The sequence below is a fragment of the Centruroides vittatus genome, unplaced genomic scaffold, assembly GCF_030686945.1.
Source record: "Centruroides vittatus isolate TY-2023 unplaced genomic scaffold, ASM3068694v2 contig_717, whole genome shotgun sequence".
Lineage (NCBI taxonomy): Eukaryota > Metazoa > Arthropoda > Arachnida > Scorpiones > Buthidae > Centruroides > Centruroides vittatus.
This window is the reverse complement of record NW_027122456.1, coordinates 2,880,412-2,899,803: the sequence shown is the minus strand read 5'-3', so window position 1 is coordinate 2,899,803 and position 19,392 is coordinate 2,880,412. Positions and strand designations below refer to the sequence as shown.

The following is a 19,392-nucleotide window of genomic DNA, read 5'->3' as shown; positions in this document are numbered from 1 at the left end:
AGTTTTTCATGATAAAAATAAAAAATATGAAAATGTTGCTGATACTTCTGATCAAGATTGACAAAAAAGCGGAGATGATGACAATACTTCATAAAAAGAAAACTACGTTGAAATCTTTGCAAAAAGTGCATTAATATTAATTTTAGTTAAACAACAACAAAATGCCCTCATTTAACCGAAATTCATATCATATAATACAGTACTTTTAATTGCAATTGTTAATTAATTATTGATTGGAAATAAATTACAGTTTACTTTAATAAACATATTTCTCTTAGTAATGAAAAAGAATAGTATACTTTTGCTAACTTTTGGAGCCTAACCCTATGTTTTACATAAGTTTTTGTTTTGTACAGCATGTATTCGCATAACACGGCACTTTTTTGAAACATATCTACCATGTTATATGAGGGATAACTGTATTTTATATGTTATTTCAAATTATTTCACAATTTCACTTTTATTTCTGAATTACTTTAATAAACTTTTATCATTATCATTATCACAAGCTAATTATTAATTAATAGTTTACTCAACATATATTGTTCTATGTACTTATCAAAAATTCATCTAACCTAAGTTTAATAATAATATGAAGTACTTATTGATTTAATGTAATATATCAAATTAATTTATTACATTTAATAGAATATAATTCTAATTATTAATATTTTAATTAAGATAAGTTATTTTATAAGTAATTACATTAATCATCTATAATTTCCATGTATATTTTAGAATTTTGCTGATGCTTTCTCCTGAAGAAAAAGGACTATTTTCTCAAAAAATAAAATTTCTTGATAGAAAAATTAATCCTGGTATTACTCGTTTAACATGGTTAACAACAGATGTTCTAAATTACTTTGTAACTGATTGTAAAGATAACTGTTCAAATGTATGATTTTTCAATTATTTATTTAATTTATAATAAATGCATTCTTTTAAACATTTCATTACTGTATTTTCCGGCGTATAAGACGACTTTTTAACCCAGGAAAATCTTCTCAAAAGTCAGGGGTTGTCTTATACACTGGGTATCGTCTTATAGGGTGAGTATATCCCAAACTCTGTATTTTAACTGTAAAAGTAGGGGGTTGTCTTATATGCCAGAAAATACGGTAACTATATACTTAAGTTATAATAATTGTTAAATGTGGAATTAAATGAATTTATTAGTTTGTATATATGTAGATAATTCAAAAAGTTTTGAGACTGATGACAATAGAGACAATATAATGATCACAAACAAAAACCACATTATTTTCTGTTAACATATTCTCTCTCCAACTCAATACACTTATCCCATCTTAAAACCCAGTTTTTGTAATTCTCGTGTTTTTGAACAAACTGTTTAGTTTACCTGTTACAGTGTTGTTCAACTCCTCAACACTAGAATTTTGGCCTTTGCAGCTGTTTTTTTTTCACTTTCAGAAAGAGGAAAAAATTGCAAGATAAAAGATTTGAAAAGTAAGAAGGATGGATCATTAACAATTATATGCTGAACAATCACAGAGCACAGAACAAGAATCTGTGATTGTTCATGTGTTGAACAATCACAGATTGTTCACACTGAACATTGTTATTATGATTGAAGAATCTGACTGTTTTGGGCTTTACAATTTTCCTTTTTATTTGATTCTTCAGATCTCCAAACAATTCTTTCCAGTAAGAGTTTTATCTCTTGAAACACAATGGCCATAGATAAAGCCATTTTTCTATAAAAAAAATATCAGATGCATAATTTTGCCTGCACTTCATTGCAATTTTGTTTGTTTTGGTCAGAGGTTACTGGAATGCTTGTACAGAGCACTCTATTTTCATTGTTAGATAAAAAAAATGAAACCATGACTCTTTTCATGTCAACCATATTAATTAATTTGCAGTCATGTCTTCCATTGTTGGCACAACCCCACATGATCTTCAAGTGCCTTCTATCCATCCTGAAATTTCTTATGTCACTCAAACATCTATATTCATGATAAAGCATGTTTCTTAAATGCTTTTTGAATCATGTTGAAAATTTCCGTTGACGATTTGTCCAATCTAACACAATTTAATTGATATGCCATGAGTATGAGTATACATTTAGTAATTGGTTTTTACAAGTCTAGACTAGTCTCAAAACATTTTGAATAACCTTCATTCATATATATATATATACACACTAGCTGTTACCCGTGACTTCACTCGTGTGGATTTTGCAAGCAAACCCCATTTACATTCAATATTTCAACAACCATAGTAATTGTTATATAACACCTACAGCTGAGAATGATGAGAATTGCTGAGAATTTTGAACTGATGAACTGATTTTAATTTGATAAATTTTCTGGAACGTTTACAATCGTTCTATAATTGAACCAATATGCAATAACAAATTTGAATTTAAAATGGTTCAAGCATTTGGTTAAAAAATCAAAATATATAAAAATATTTATAACAATGTCTGAAATGCTATCAATTTAATACATCTAAGTACTCAATGAAGACTAAATGTAGTTGAAAACAAAAAATCACATCTAAAATAGTACAGTTGTTGTTCTTCAGGTTAAGCCTTAATGCTCTCCCTCTCCCCTCATGGAGGAATTTCAGAAAATCCCTTCTTAGTGTGCGTTTTCATGATGTACAGTACCCTAACTGTGTACCAAATTTCACCTCTAGGTTCAGCGGTTTGCTCTGGGTGGTGATGAATCAATCAGTCAGGACAAGTAATTTTATATATTTAGATATTAAAAACTATAATAATCACTTCAGATATTTTTGAAAATATTTACATTTTTATATATCACATATCATTTATAAAACAAAACATAAATAATTATATTCTTCAAAGCACAAATAAATTTATTTTAAGATTTTAGCAAAAACAAAAAAGGTTTGCATTAGTTTGCTCATCTCCAGTATTAGCTGAATGAAACTTTAAAATTTGTGAAAGAGAGATTTTTTTTTAAATTATAATTTAACAAAAAGTCTATGGAATAAAATTATATATAATAATAAAATTGAATTTTAATTCAAAGAGTATTCTTTTATTTCCATAAAAAATACAGATAAGAAAATATTGCTGTAAATATTTTCCTGACAAGATACAAAACTATAAAAAAAGAATTACATTGAATATCAAATTTTGCAGCGATGTTTTAAATTTCATACAGTTAATATGAAATAATTTTTGAGACTAATGATTCACTGGCTCTGTAAAAATCAGTTTGTTGATTAATGAAAAGCTAAGCATTGTTCATGAGTTCCATTCTCAAAATCATTTTTAAGTTGAGTTTAACTCTTTAGACTGCATAATATTACTTAGTTCCAAGATTTTTAATGAGAGATTGAACTGCAGATCCAACTTTATTTTTCAGGAATGGCAAATACACAAAGACTATCCTACATGGATTTTTATCAATCCATCAAAAAATGTATGAGGCTATGATAGACTTCTTGGGATACAAAGATTAAGCCTGAAAATTAAGCCATTGCAGGTTGGCAAGAGGAAGTCATCCTATACAATTGCATACAGGACATAGTTATCTCACTCACAGCTCTTTTGTTGGATGATGACATGGCCATGCATCAGTCATATCATGCAGTTATGTTTTATGCATTAAACATATTTTAGTACAAATTTTAATTTTATTCATACACAACATTTTAATTGTTCTTGTTTTACACTTTTAGATATTATTGAATATGATTTTAATTGAAACATTTTTCTATTTTTATCTGTACTGGTATTTTAAATAAATCATAATTTTAAGGTCTTGTATAATTTTAACATAACTGTTTTACAGTCTTTACTGACTATATACAGTACACTAGTGAATTTATCAATGTATACTATTATTTCTTTACGTTCTTCTTTTATGTTAATTATATATTTTTCAGATTTTACCAAATTTGAATTCTATATTATATTTTAAAAATTATAGTTATAAAATCATTGATATATAATATATATATATATATATATAATTAACTGTGATTTTATAACTATATATATATACAGTAGAGCATAGTTTATCCGAATCAATTGGGGACTGGGGTTGTTCGGATAACTGATTTTTTGGATAACCGATTATGTATGAAAAAATATATTAACCTATCTGGTGTTGAAATATTTTCTGTTGCGTGTCACTTCGTATTGAATTTTCGTCGATTTTAAGCCTAACAAAAATTTTTATAATAATAATCGAGGCTATTGTATCGTTAAAAATTATTTCTTTATTTTGTACAAACAAAATAATTATATTGAAAAATATAAAAACAAAAAAATTATACTTTAGAAGTTAATCTAGAATCAAAAATGTTCGATTCAGCACAACATAGTCCAACTGGAAAGCTTTCGGTTAACCCAATGTTTCGGTTGACCGGCTTTCGGATAAACGACACTCTACTGTAGTTATAAAATTATAGTTATAAAATCACTGATATATATATATCAGTGATTATATATATAATTATTTTAAATTTATTGATTGCTTGATGCAGTTTGACCTAAGAGGTTCTTATGCTGTTAAACTATAGAATCCAATTGCATTTATTTGTAAAATAGAAAATAAAGACATTATGACATAAATTTTGTAATTTGAATGTACAATAAGCAACTGGTAACATGAACAAATATTCAAAAATATCATACATGTAAACCTTGTAAAGGATTCATTGAGGCTAAAATGATTACTAAAAGTTTCTCAAAGAAATTGATTCAGTTATACATATATATATACACACAGAGCAAATACACTGAATAGCAACAAATATATTTTGATATATCTACCATAATAATTGTCTTAAAAATAAAAATGAATTATTCAACAAAATAAAGGAATATTAACTTTTACAAACAAAATTTGTTATAACATAATCAGATCTGACAGGTGAATATTCAAAAACTCAAAGAAGTTATTTAAAAATGGAATTATTCTATGCAAAACTGCAGCACCTTATTTTACCAACAAAATGAAGTAGCAGAAAAAAGAATAGTTAGTTACTAATATTAGAAATTCTAACATGCATATTTACTGATGCCAGATTATACAATAAAAACTGGAAAAAAGCAGTGAATAATACATTTTATTCAGAGAATAGATTATCTGCTAAAGTATATAATACTATTTCATATGAAAAATGACAAGGAAAAAAATGCCATTTATATAATTTGATTCTAAAGAAACATACCACATAAAAGAAAGTATAACTTAAGGAAGAACTGATTTTTAATAGAATATAAAACTTACACTGAAATTTTAGAAAAGAGCATTGAAAGTTTAATGATTAGTTGATGTAGCAACTTTTAAAGTAACTACAAGTAGAAATGCTTACAAATTCTGGCAAATGATAAACATAAAGATTCTAAAGTTGATGATTTACAAAGATGTAATGATGATGAAAATACAAAACAAGTTATAATATATGCTAATAGTAAAAGAACAATATGCAGTAGAGATTCTATCAATAAATAGAAAATGAAACAAAATGTCGAGATCAGAAAGAATATTAAAGAAGAGTTTCTGATAAGAGAATTAAAAATAAATCAGTGATGGAAGATGTGGCAGAACTAAAAGAATGTAGTGAGACAATTATTGATAAGCATTCAGAGGAATAGATCAAAGTTATGAAAAAAGAAATAACATTCATGAAGTATAAATGGCACATGAATGTTTACAAAATTATTTCTAGATAAAATTGCAACAGGTAATAAAAGATATAGAAAATTAAAAGGAATGAAAATAATTAAAATTAGCATTTTAATTTTTGTTAGTTGTTCAAGAATACACACAAATGTATGGCTTTGATTATGATGATGCACTTGACATATGAAGATTATCATAATCCAAAATTTTTTAGTATAAGTGGAATAAAAACATGAAAGTTAATCATATTGACATTGAACTACATCATCTAAGTGAAGACTTGTTATATGAATTTTAAATGAAATAGTCTGAAGATAGAAAGGTTTCTCAAATATGATTTGAAAATTATTAAAGACTATAAATGGTTTGAAACAAGGAGTAAATGAATGGAATAAGAAATTTACTGAAAGTTTGTTATTGAAACATTATCTAAATGATTGAAGAGAAACACAATTGATTTTTGTTATTACCTTAGAGGCTATAAAATATATTTGCATTTAATATGAGGGCTATTTTTTAAATAAGGTCCATTTGTGAATGAGAGAGAATGATGTGTGATTGCAGCAGTGCATATGTACGTCTGCTCCGAGCATGCTTTGCACCTGTTTAGACACCATTTGCAGCCGTATCATCTGTCTGTGTGCTGAGCTGTAAAAGCTTATAATGTTTAAGAAAATTGAGCCACCTGCCGACTGTGAGATATGATCTGTTATTTGAAACTTGTCAGCAGTGGAAATTCACTGTCAGATTTGTGAAGTTTACGGTGATAATGCTATGAGTGACAGTAAAGTTCCAAAGTGGGTGAGAATGTTCAAGGACGGGTGGATTAATGTGCATGATGAGCCATGCCCTGGCTGACTTCCTCTGATTTCTGAAGATTTGGTTTGTGATGTGGATAACAAAGTTCGACAGGACCAAGATTCACGATTTTAATGTTATCAATTGAATTTCCACAGGTTTCAAGATCAGTTTTGTATACCATTGTTTCGGAGAAACTGAATTATGCTCCATGACAATGTAAGGTCATATGTTTCTGCACAAACACAAGGTCTAATCAGTTCTTTTGGATGGGAATAACTGGATCATCCACCTTACAGTCCAGACCTTGCAACCAGTGATTTTCACTTGTTTTGATACTTAGTTCAAATTGATAATGTAATAAATTTGATTACAATTTAAATCTTAGATTACAATTTAAATTTATCATTTTAGAAAGAGTACTAATGATAGTAATATTTAATTTTCATACTATATGATAAATAGCATATCATTATTAATTTTTTTGAGTTTTTAAATGTAATTTTGAAATGCATATTAAAGATATAATTAACAAATAGTTTAAGTTGTTTGAATTTTATGAATTCAAATTAACATAAGATTTAAGATTACAATTTAGTTCCAACTTTAAAAAGTAGAAAATAAAAATCATTATTTAGCACAAGGTATTCCTAATTTATTATTATTATCACAGGTCAAGAAGACTGTTGATAAATATAAGCAGTGTAATACAGTGATTTCAAATCATCTACAAAATTTGAGTAAAATTGTTTTATTTGATACAAATAAATCAGTTCAATACACTTGTGAAGAATTTAAGACTTTTCAAGTAAGATTGATTATTTTTCTTATATGATAAATTAATAACTATTAAATAAAATTGACTCTTTTTCTAATTCCAATTTTGAAAGGATATTAAAAAAAAGAGAGGAAATCCTTAAACATAATGTATTATATTTAAATTTATCAGTTGTTTTTAGTATTAAAATATTAACTATAATAAATTATTTTTGGCTATTGACATGTAATTGTTTATAGTAAATTATATTTTTATATTTTTACAATTTATTATCTTTTTAATTTTTATATAAATGTGAGTGCTGTTTAGTTTACTATTAATTTACTATATATCTAAATTTTATATAAATTCTGTTAAATTAAATAGTATCATTGATTTATATTTACTAAGGATGCACTGATTAATCAGTATTGGCCATTTCACTGATTAATCGGTTTGAATAATTGGCCAATTTTGCATTTTAATATTTTTGTTAGAATGTCACATATAAGGCTAGTAATAAAAAAGAATAAATTTCTGTTATATATTTATTATATATCACATGACAAACTGAATATTAAAAAAATTTTAAGTTTAATTATATCTTTTATCAATACATATTATAAGGTATAGTATGACCTATTCAAAGCTCTCTCTTTTAAAGCCTAAACTTTAAATATATAAAACCAATAAAAATTTAATATTTAAACTTTAAAACCCTTAAAATTGTGATGTAAAAACATGAGAATTTCATCATTTTCATTAGCCTATTTCTTGCTGGCTTGTAAATGTTACCTCCAGTGCTGAAAATTTTTTCACTTTCAATGGAAGATGCTTGGGGCACTTAGATATTTCATAGTTATTTTGCTAAAATTAGGAAAAAGTTCTTTTGAACTTCACCACAAAAATGGGTCACTATATCTTTGTATAAGAAGTAAATGTAAATATTTTTCTAATTCTTGATCAAAACGTTTGTTTGTTTCTTTTGTTTTTCTTCCTTTTTAAAAACATGCTTGTATTCATTTTTTCTTTTACCAGAAGCTAATTCATCAAATAAATTAGAAAAACTTAGAGATTCTCCTCCATCTTAATCATTTCCAGAAATGGAAGCTTCAGGATTTAATTCTTGAGATTTTGAATTATCAACATTATCTAAGCTATTGATTGTCCATCTTTTTATTTCCTCTACCATATTTTTTTTTTTTTTTTTGAAGTTTTATTTTGAATCCTGAATCTAATAAAGATGACAAGCATAAAGACTTGTTTTCTATATATGCTGAAAATTTTTTTTTTAAATTGAATTTTCTAATCCTATTGTGGTATTAATGCCACTAAAGGAACTAATGCCCTTTGCTTTTAATAATAAGAATAATTTCAGAGTCTCTATTGTGTGAATTATTGAAGATGAGGTGGTTTCTCGGTTGTTGGCTTCCACAGTAATTTCTTTGAATGGTTTTAAAAGTAGAACAATTATTTCAACGAGAGACCACTAATATGTGCTCAACATGGAAATTTTATTATCTATATCATACATAACAAGGACTTTTTGCTGTTTCAAGTTTTTTTGTAACATGTAGTATGTAGAATTCCAGCGAGTAGAAACATCTTGAATTCATTTGTGTTTCTGCAAACCTAACATGGTTGGATTGTTGATCATTTATATCCCACAATTTTTTTTTCTATATTAATTGAGTTAAAGTAGCTTGTCTTTGGATATGAGTTTCCATTGTCACTGATAAACATCCAGCTTCTTTCATTTCAGAACTTTCTCTTTTCATCTTTTAAGTTTATTTTAAAAAGTTTTCATGATGATATTTTTTCAGATGATTTATCATGTTTTTAGTGGTAAAAGTTTTAGCATTTTTTTCCACCTTTCGATATAGAAGCCTGGCACAAATTGGCCAAATCTTCTTGTTTTTATCTTTCCTAAAAAATTTCCAAGCAATACTGGAAGCCATGAGGGGTTTGGATTTGGCTATTAATTAAAATTAAAAAAGTTTTCCAAAATAATAATTTATCATTTTAATTTAATACATAAATCTGAAAAAGAGAAAAATAGCTTCATATTGAAAATTATTTTTATAACAAATTGTTATAATGTGAGATAAGCAGAGGGTCAGGGGTTTATCCTTGCTGACCACTTACACTGCACGGGTTGGCAAAACCCGATCTCGTTGTTGTTTTGGATGGCTAGGAGGGCAAAAAAGTGATTGGGGAGGTGTGTCGGTAAGCCGACAGGCGTCTTGGATTGACAGGAGACAGGTTAACAAATAAAACATTTATTGAATAACTAGAATAACATAAAAGGCGATTACAAACTATTCTACGATACTATGCGGTTATATGCAAGTAGATATAAAGCTCTACAAGTTCTAAACAAACAGGTGGCTATGAGCTAAGCCTATTGCCGTTGCAGGAGAGAGTTTACAAAGATCCTAACAAAATACCTCTTGGTGTGAGATTGGATGATATAATTCGATGTATGGCAGTTGCCGATGATGTGGAAGAGTTGCTGTAGGTCTTCTCTGACGGGACTTCGTTCCTGGGCATGGAGACGGACACGAGTACAATAATAACTTCCTATGCGAGCGCCCTAAGCTTCCGGTGGCGCGAGCTTTTATAGTGTTAGTGTGGGAAGTGGTTGGTTGTTGACGATGACTTGCGAATTCTTGACAGCTAAGTGTCAACTTTCCCACCTAACTGTTGATAGTTACTGGAGACCTCTGCTCTGTTTCTCCGCGAGGAGTTTTTTCTATCGCTGATTGTTTACAAAATTCTTGAACAAAAAAATGAAAGTTTTCTTTCATTTACACAAATTTTCCTGCTAAAATCCATGGTCTCACAATAAAATTATTTTTATCATATGAAATCTTATATTTTTATTAAGAATATATAATTTCATGCGATAATAATTATAATATAATTACCTATTAATGCAATAAATTATTAACACTAATCGGCCAATTAATCAGTATTGGCCGATATTGCGTGACCGATTAATCGGTAATTGGCCAGTTTGCTTATTGGTGCATCCTTAATATTTTACTGTAAACTTTGTGCAACTTTTAGATTTTTTCAAATATTTGATATTTAATATTTTAGTATTTAAATATAGTAAAACTTGTGAAAGTCAGAATTACATGGGCTCTAAACTTTTTATCTTAAGGAATTCCTCCATCTTAGACAAATTGGAAACAAAGAAAATGTTAATTGTTGTTTTCTTCACATTTAGTAGAATTTGTTGACATGTTTATGGATTACTCAATTTATTTTACCTAGATTTATTATAACAGTCAAGTCCCTCTTCAGTCGATTTTACAATTCTTTTTCTGCATTCTTTCATCTCATAATTAATTATTATATTTTCATTGATTGTCTGGAATGTTGGTCTATCTGGAAGACCATGAAATCAGATATTTCCATATGGTAAAAATAGGCATGTCTGTTTATCCTAGAGGAATGTTGGCATGTTAGTTTATGTGAGGTCATACAGAGGGTGTGTAAAAAAATGAAAAAAGGTACATTGTGTGACATCTCATAGCTGCCAGTTTTTATTCTAAAATTGTGAAAATGTTGGCATTACATCAATAACTACAATTATATTTTTAATTTTTGCATTGTATTCTTTTTAATGATATAAAATACTCATGGATTGCATAAAGTGTTTTTTTATGTTAATTTTATTGAAATTTGATTCAAAAACACAAACAAAAATAACCATGTCAAATTTCAGAAATTTACTGTAAATTATCTCAACTTTCAGGATTAATATCTGCTTTGTGTGAAATTTAACAGGAAGATGTTATATTTTGAGATCAGGGTAGTAAAACCTTATTACTTTTGCTGTAGATTGTCAGTACAGCCCACATTGACTTGTACTACTACTAATGTCAATAAGCTCCTAATTGTTTTCTTACCCTGTAAATGAAAATGCTCTCCCTGGTTATAAGTTGGTCAAATTACAATGTTATTATTTATTGTCTCTGGAAAGAATGCTTTCTTTAACATTTATTTAACAACTAGTTTTGTTAAATCTTATTAATTTTATTTTCCAGTTAAAGTTTAATTGGCATATGAGTAATCCTGGGATTCGTAGCATGCTGGTCTCCTGTGGTTATATGTGGAATGGTGGTCAATCTGCAAAAATATGGTAACACTTTTAATATGCTTCCTTGTAAAGATGTTATATTAAAATCTTGCAAAATCTTATATATTTGTACTTTTTTTTTTTTTTATAAAATTCCAACTCATTTCTAACAAAATTCTATGGATATTTTAATTTTTTATAAATTACGTAAAATTTTTCCATGAATGACACCTCTCACACATTCATTTGCAAATTCATTACTATCTTCTGTTTATAATCTCATCTTCATCTTGTTTACTCTCCCTTCTTCTATCCCTATCAGACAAATATGTGTAACTACAGCCCATGATTATTATTCATCTTTTGATCTGTTATTAATTTTATTATTTCTAAATGCTTGTAAATTTTTTAAAAATTATTTTCTTCCTTTTCTGGAAGACAGTAATAAATTTGCAAATGAATGTAAGTGTGAAGTATCATTCATGGGAAAATTTTATGCAATTTATATAAAATCAAAATATTTATAGAATTTTGTTATAAATGAATTAAAATTTTATAAAAAAAAGTACAAATATATAAGATTTTAAAAGGTTTTAAAATAACATTTTTACAAGGAAATATATTGAAATTGTTAATTAATTATAAGATAAACAAATGTCAGAAAAACAATTGTAAAAATTGACTGAAGAAAGACTAAAGTTCAAAATATATTTGGATTTTAAATGAAAGATAATGTAAGAAGTCTGAATTGTCTATTAAGTTGACCATTATGATAAATCAAGGTATAAGTGGATTGAGTAATTTATTAAGATGTCAAAAAAAAATGCTTACTGCTTCAAAATGTGAACATACTTTCTTACTAGGTTTCTTGGCATTGCATCTTATTTGATATGTTTATTAAAATAAACTCAAAATAAAAAGAAAAGGGTGATTATGCCTCATGTCACCCTTTTCTTTTTATTTTGTCTGTCTAGAGAGGACCCGCAAGCTGATCTGGAAGTACATGCTTATGGCCCAAGACTACAACAAGTCCACTGCAATGTCTATTGACAATATATTCTTTATTAATCTGTCAATCTTGTATGGGTTCATGTTGCTGTCTAGCAACAAGAATGCTTTAAGAAGTTCTTAAATACTTATTTTTGACCCTATAGAATGGTATGTCAGTACTCACTTGGCCTATAGATAATCATTTACACTTGTGACAATACCCTCATGTTCTGGCACCAATTATCCCCTAACTATATCATAAAGTATTTTCAAAGAACTTCAGTTAAGACATGAAATGATAACTCTCATCATAACAAGTAATAAATTCGTTAGTTTTTTATTAGTATGAATAAATTTTGACAACTTAAAATAATTATGTACATTTAAAACAATACTCCTATTTTGATTATGCAATGTTTTATTTTATATGCACAAATCACAATTACATTCTGTCATTTTGTTAATGAAATCAAAACTAAAGATGATGTCATATACATCTTTTTTGTTGAATATTTTTTATTTTCAAGACATACAGTATTTCTTTTAGTTTCCTAATCTGATGCCTTGATTTATTTCTTTTATGGTCAAACAGCATATTTTCCTTTTGTAATATTTCCAGCTTGTTATACTTGCACCAAATTTTAGATTCAACTAATTGTGAACAATCTTCTGCAACAATCCTTGTTGAATTGCCTTAAGGAATTTTACTATTCTTTCCATTATTTTGATGGATAATTCCCTTCTAAGTGCCATGAGTTTGTTACATTAACAGAAGAGTAAAGCATTTGAGTGCTATAAGCATTCACTTTATATTCAGACTTAGCTTACTGTTTGCATACTGAACAATACAGAAAGCAATGTTTTAAATTTGTTAACTATAAGATGATTCCATAATTTTTTCCTCAATTTTAAATGATTTCAAAATTTTTGGTGCAGAAATTATATAGCAATTTTCTGTAGAGTATTACTATATGTTATAATGGAGATTATCCATACAAAATTACAGTAGATAAACAATACTGTTATTTGTCACTTAAGGAAATTTTAAAAAATTCTATGACATAACAGAAAGATTAAAATCAGGAAATATTATACCTACTGTGAATTTATTTTTTATATCTTTTCTACTACCAATATCTAGAATTTACAAACACCAATAATTTAATCCACAATGTGTTGTCTTGTTTTATGAAACTACAAAATTGCATATTTATTGACCACATGTAACAAAGAAAAACATTGGAATTTTTTGCTATCTACTGACAACAGAAAATTGTATTGATACTGCCATGCAATATTTCCAGAATAGCTTTTACAGAATTCTTATTAATGAGTTTTAAATTCAAAAGGGCCAGTCACTGTACTGTTTACTTAATTTAGCTCTGTATTCAATTTTTTGATATTTTAATTATTTTTAAGTTGATGCAAGTTAAGAAATGATGTAGTAATATATAATATTTTTATAACTTTTCAGATGAATTTCAAAAACAAATATCATCAAGAAATGCTAAATATTTATGAAGAAGTAATTAAAATCATCAAAAAATTGTACATTATATTTGAAAATGATGGATCAGAAGTAAGGATATTTTATATTTAATTAAATTTTATGTAATTTTATCAATATCTTTACAAGATTAATGTCACTAATAATACTGTACTAATAATAATAGTAATAATAATAACTCATCACATAAATAACATAGATCACACTAAGCTAAACAGTCATGGGCTCAAAATGTACTTAATGGCAGGCATGCCTATGTTGACAGAAATATGTTGACAAAACTGCATCAAATTACTGGCTGACTAGATAGCTATTTGTTTGGAGAGACTGAGGGGTTTATGGTAGCCATTCAAGATCAGGTCATGAACACTAAAAACTACAGAAAACACATTCTGAAGGACAAATGGTTGTTGCAGAAAATGCCACATTCTACCAGAAACGATACAATGTATAACATCTGGTTGCAAACTTTTAGCACAAACACACTATTTATATAGACATAATCAAATAACAAATGAGCAAAAAAGCTTGCAAAAAATGGATTATTAGACATCCAGGTACCATACTACAAATATACACCACAGGCAGTATTAGAAAATGACACACACAAATGTGAAGTCCAGGACAGGGTTTGAATTGCTCACAAAACATGCTTAAAAATGTTTTAGTAATGACAAAAGAATGTGTAGAATGAATCCACTGTGAAAGTGTAATGTAAACAATGAATGATCAAACCTGTGAGAACCTGAGTTCAGGCAATCTCATGGGGTTGGAATTCTAATAAATGTCAATCAGGAAAATTGAACTCTGAATTTTGTCTCTAATGCTCACAAAAATGACCAAATCTGAACATTTCCTTCTAATTTATATGCATCAATTCATCCCTGTTCATAAAAGGACAAAATTTTTGTTTTTCCATTAAAATTGCAGTTCATACACATATCATTAGGTCATAGGGTAGTTGTCTCTAATTTGCACATTACTTACATAATATCATTATATTCATGGAAAATAATATCTGTCTGAATAAATTTGAAATAGTTTATTTTGATACATTTCTATTTTTGATATCTGTAAAGCAACAGTACCATAAGTTTTTTAAAATCATTTATTATATTTTGTTAAATCTTAGTAAATAAATGTTGTTTTTTATATATTGGACTTTAACAATCCATTGCTTTCATTATTAAGTTGCTATTGATGGGAGTTTGGATAAATATGAAACAGACTTTTTACAATTTTATCCAGAATGGATACATCATTAATAAACTGAAGGCTTTTGTTTGAAGAGCTCTAGTACGATGACTCAGGTAGTGAGCTATTTTCCCGTGTTGTAAAGTGACAAGTTATCACAATTGTGTTGTTATAGCAAGATTTTTGTTGTTTTTTGTATAGTACAGGACAATGATGACTGTCCAATGAAAAAGAAAATGCCAATGAAAATGTCAAAAATAAAGAGAACTTATAATGTTGCCCAGCAACAGCTGTAATTGCAAGCAGACATAAAATGTTCAAACTTATGTCTGCTTACAATTACAGCTGTTGCTGGCAACATTATAAGTTTTTTTTATTTTTGACTCTTCTATGTACAGTTGACTCTCATGTATCATATATACTTTTATATATGATACATGAGTATCATATATAAAAGATATTGAATTTCTCAATGAAAGGGAAATGTCTTATTAATATGCTTTTATTATGGGCTTTTACCTTAGATCTTTTACCTTATTAATATGCTTTTGTATATTGTATCTACATTTCAGTTTCTCTTATCAGTAATCTACTGTATATTTTGGGATTGACTTATACAGCAAACTTAGGTCTCAAACTTTTAAGCAAAAACATCGAAGTTAACTTACATACTGGCACATACAATATATATATCATTTTTAAAAAGTCATGATAAGTTTTAAAAGAAGAACGAACTTGTAAAAATAAGTAAAAAAGTTCTAATAAAAATAGGTCTCCAAATTAACTGTTTCCAGGATAAATTATATTTTTGGTTGCTGTACAGCTGATTTAGGTACAATGGTGCACCAGCTCACTTTCAATTATATGTAAAAGAGTATTTAATTGAAAGAATAAATGCAATAAGGATAAGATGAGGATTTTCTAGTTTAGCTTTCCAGCTTAAATTGTATGGATTTTTGTATTTTGACATATTTGAAAAGTTTGGTATATTCGTATTCTGTAGATCCAGTAGAAAAACTTATAACAGCATATTGAAAATGGCAGTTTTCAAATTAGAAATAACTCAGAGGTGTTTGAAAGGATTAAAGCTTCTGGGATGAGAAGTATTCAAAGTTGTGTTTAGTTGTAATGGTGGTATTTTGAACATCTGTAATAAAATAGATGTAAATTGTCCAAGTAAGACTTTAAAATAATGAAAATTATAAAAATGCATTATTTGAATAGAAGATTGTTTACCAGTTTCAAGATTTTTGTTCACAAGAATTTCTTTTGACATTTGCATTTGCATTTGAAAATAATATTTATCTCATGAATGGTTGATTTACAGACTCATTTTTACTAGGACATTCTTATTTATTTTGACAAATTCTTCTCATTTTTAAAATTCTTACATGACTTTTGAACTCTGCATTAACATGATCACTGAAGGTTGTGTATATAAGACAGTGGGATTGTGTGTATTTAATTTGATAGGGTCATAAATATAAACATTTTAATTTAAATTCTCAATTCAATTTTCCATATTAAATTGAAGAATTAAAGTAAATTAAAATAAATATAAATATAAAACATAATCCAATTCCTCAATTTAATGTAGAAGACTAAAATGGAGGAATTGGATTATAATGTTTGTTTATATTTATTTTGATCAAAAAAATGCACAAGCTTAAAAATTCTTAATTTTAATTATAATTTTTATTTAGGTGTATTCATTTTGGGTGAAATATGTTCATAAGTTTGATAATTTAATGGCAGAAGCTTTGAAAATGGTTATAAGATCATCTTTATTGATGATTGATCTTACTATCAATGGTGATAATAAGCATGAAATAAATCCATTAATTATTGTGAAAGTCATTTTAAAAAACAATAAAGTAAGTATTAATAAATTTCATTATTATAAAATTTTTTATGAATAGTAATTTTCACAATTCTATAACATATTCTTATCATATAGTATATATTTATGAAAGGTCTTTTTAGATTTAGCTACAAAAATATTTTATATATGGATTATTCCTGATGTCTTTCTTTATGGTGATATTTGGATACATTATTATAAACAAAAGCTAAAAAAAGCTTAGATTTGTTTTTCTAACATCCACCTATATGCATATTCCTAAAACACAACATTCTTACAAAAGATTTCTACTAAAATTTCTAATATCTGTATATTATATGTGTAAGAGATATTATTGTCATAATAACAACAATATATAAATATTGAAATAATATGGTAAATTTGAATTCTTACATTTGTTGCCATTAAATTTCAAATATATTATTGATTTGTTTTCTTTTCATTCTCTTCATTTCAGTTGTACAATAATCTCTGACTTTTATTATATTTGTATTCTATTAATTTAATTGTTTTTAATAATTTATACCACACCTTTTGTGAGAAAAGTAACAAAAGTCAAAAATATAAAATTTTTTATGAGGGAGAGGAAAAAGAACTGGGCATTTTGAAATTAACTATTTACAATGGTATTAAATATATTTTAAGTTAGAGTCAATTGCAAATTTTTTGTTTCAAGTTTCTGAAAGTAATATAGATATTGATTTTGTTATGGTGTTATGTTAAACCATTAAAAATTTGATTAGTCATTTTTCCCATTTTTGATTTATGACATTCAAAGATAATAAAATAATTTATTGTTTTGCATTTTATTAAACTTTTATTTTAACATTTAACTTATTACAATTTTAACAGAATATGTATGCTTGTTAAACATAATCATTTAACTTATTATCAAAATTCTAAGTTGTATACAAAAACATGCATAATATCATAATAACGTAAGTAACTAAGCAAACTGAATGAAAAAGTTTACAGTATTTGAAAATGTCAGTATAACTTTCTGAAATATGTTTTGAGTGAATTAATTCTAAACAGTCTTTCTTTTCTTCTCTCTTGATAATGTTTTGAATATGCTTGCTATAGAGCAATATTAGTGTTGGTTTTTGGACTTCTATTTCTCTAAATTTTGATTTTTTAATATAGTATTTGTTTCATTTAATATTCATTTATTGTGATAAGAACAAAAATTGAAATGAAATGGGACTAGACTCTATCTGGTTGGTTTTTGACAAGGAATAACATAAGTTTATTTTGTACTCAGTTCTAACTATCTTGTATTTCTAATACTGGAACACTGTCATTAAACATAAATATGATAACTTTCTGCTCAAGTTCTAATTGACATAAGATACAATATGAAAACTGGCAGAACTCAAGATATTTATTGTAAATATTTTGTTCTGCTGGTGTGATAAATCTGTGCAATCAGCCAAATTTCAGTTACATCAGGAAGAAGAAACCAAAATATTTCATTTTTTCTGAAAAATTGCACTGCCATTCATATGTGGTTGGCACACAATTGAAATATGATACTATTCTTGGTTCCTTATTGAACATTACTCTAATTGCGCATAATGACACTAGCAGTCTCGTGCAAAAAGTATTTGAATCAAAGTTGTGTCACTTCTCCTTATTGAAGACTGATGTATTTAGAATATAATTAGTAGATAAAATAAAATTTGAAAAATTTCGACTTGTCATTTTTCTTGCTGGGGTGCTATATAGTCATAATATAATGAAATAATTTTGAATGTAAAGAGTATTATGTTCTGTTGCATGATTATCTTGACATTTCAGCTTTTTTTAAATTTTAGAATATATTCTAAATAAGTAACTGTAAAAGCTTAAATTATATTTTTGTTTAAAAATATTTTTAAACAGTTTCTTAAATAATATATATAATAAATATACATATTATAAATTAGATAAATTTATTTTAGCAATTATTAATAATTAAAGTTAAATAATAATTTTTTCTTTCTTTTCTATTCTTTTTGCAAAGAAGACTAGCAGTTTTTTAAATTGTTGTTTGATAAATATCCTTTAGAAACTTAATCTGAGATTTGAATTTTCAGAATCATAATACTACATTGCATAGTAAAGCATCTAGTGTAATCTTATGATGTAACATATTCTGTCTTATGGAGTTAAAATCAATGGTTTAATGCCATAAAATGGAATACATTACATTATAACATTATACTAGATCATTATTTGGCATGTGGTGCAATTAACTTTCTTGTAGTATTTTGTTTAACTTATTATCTTGTAGTATTTTATAAACAAGTTTCTTAATTATGGAGTGTGCATTGTCTATTCAGTATGAGATCTTGCACTTATTGAAGCTTACTAAAGTTTAGAAAATTTTTCTATAAGTGATTGAAGTTACATAATTTATGTTTTATAAGTTTTGTAATTCAAATATATATGTTACTGGCCAAACCCAATTTCCGGCCAAACTAGTTTATTCTATGTGTGTCAGGCCAAACTAGTTTGTCGTAGGCCGAACTAGTTAGGCCTGAAATCGGGTTTGGCCAGTAACATACATATATATATATTTAACAGTCT

General features: G+C 26.9%; 1 protein-coding gene across 1 annotated transcript in view; it reads left to right on the top strand.

The window, feature by feature from the left end:
- The window catches only part of LOC136980687 (dynein axonemal heavy chain 2-like), a 647,596-nt gene that overhangs the window by 332,190 nt on the left and 296,014 nt on the right, over positions 1 to 19,392 (top strand). The window contains exons 11-14 of the mRNA XM_067276853.1: positions 739 to 895; positions 7,102 to 7,236; positions 13,737 to 13,841; positions 16,667 to 16,837. Coding sequence (XP_067132954.1) covers positions 739 to 895; positions 7,102 to 7,236; positions 13,737 to 13,841; positions 16,667 to 16,837 — 568 coding nt within the window. The remainder of the gene's footprint in view (positions 1 to 738; positions 896 to 7,101; positions 7,237 to 13,736; positions 13,842 to 16,666; positions 16,838 to 19,392) is intronic.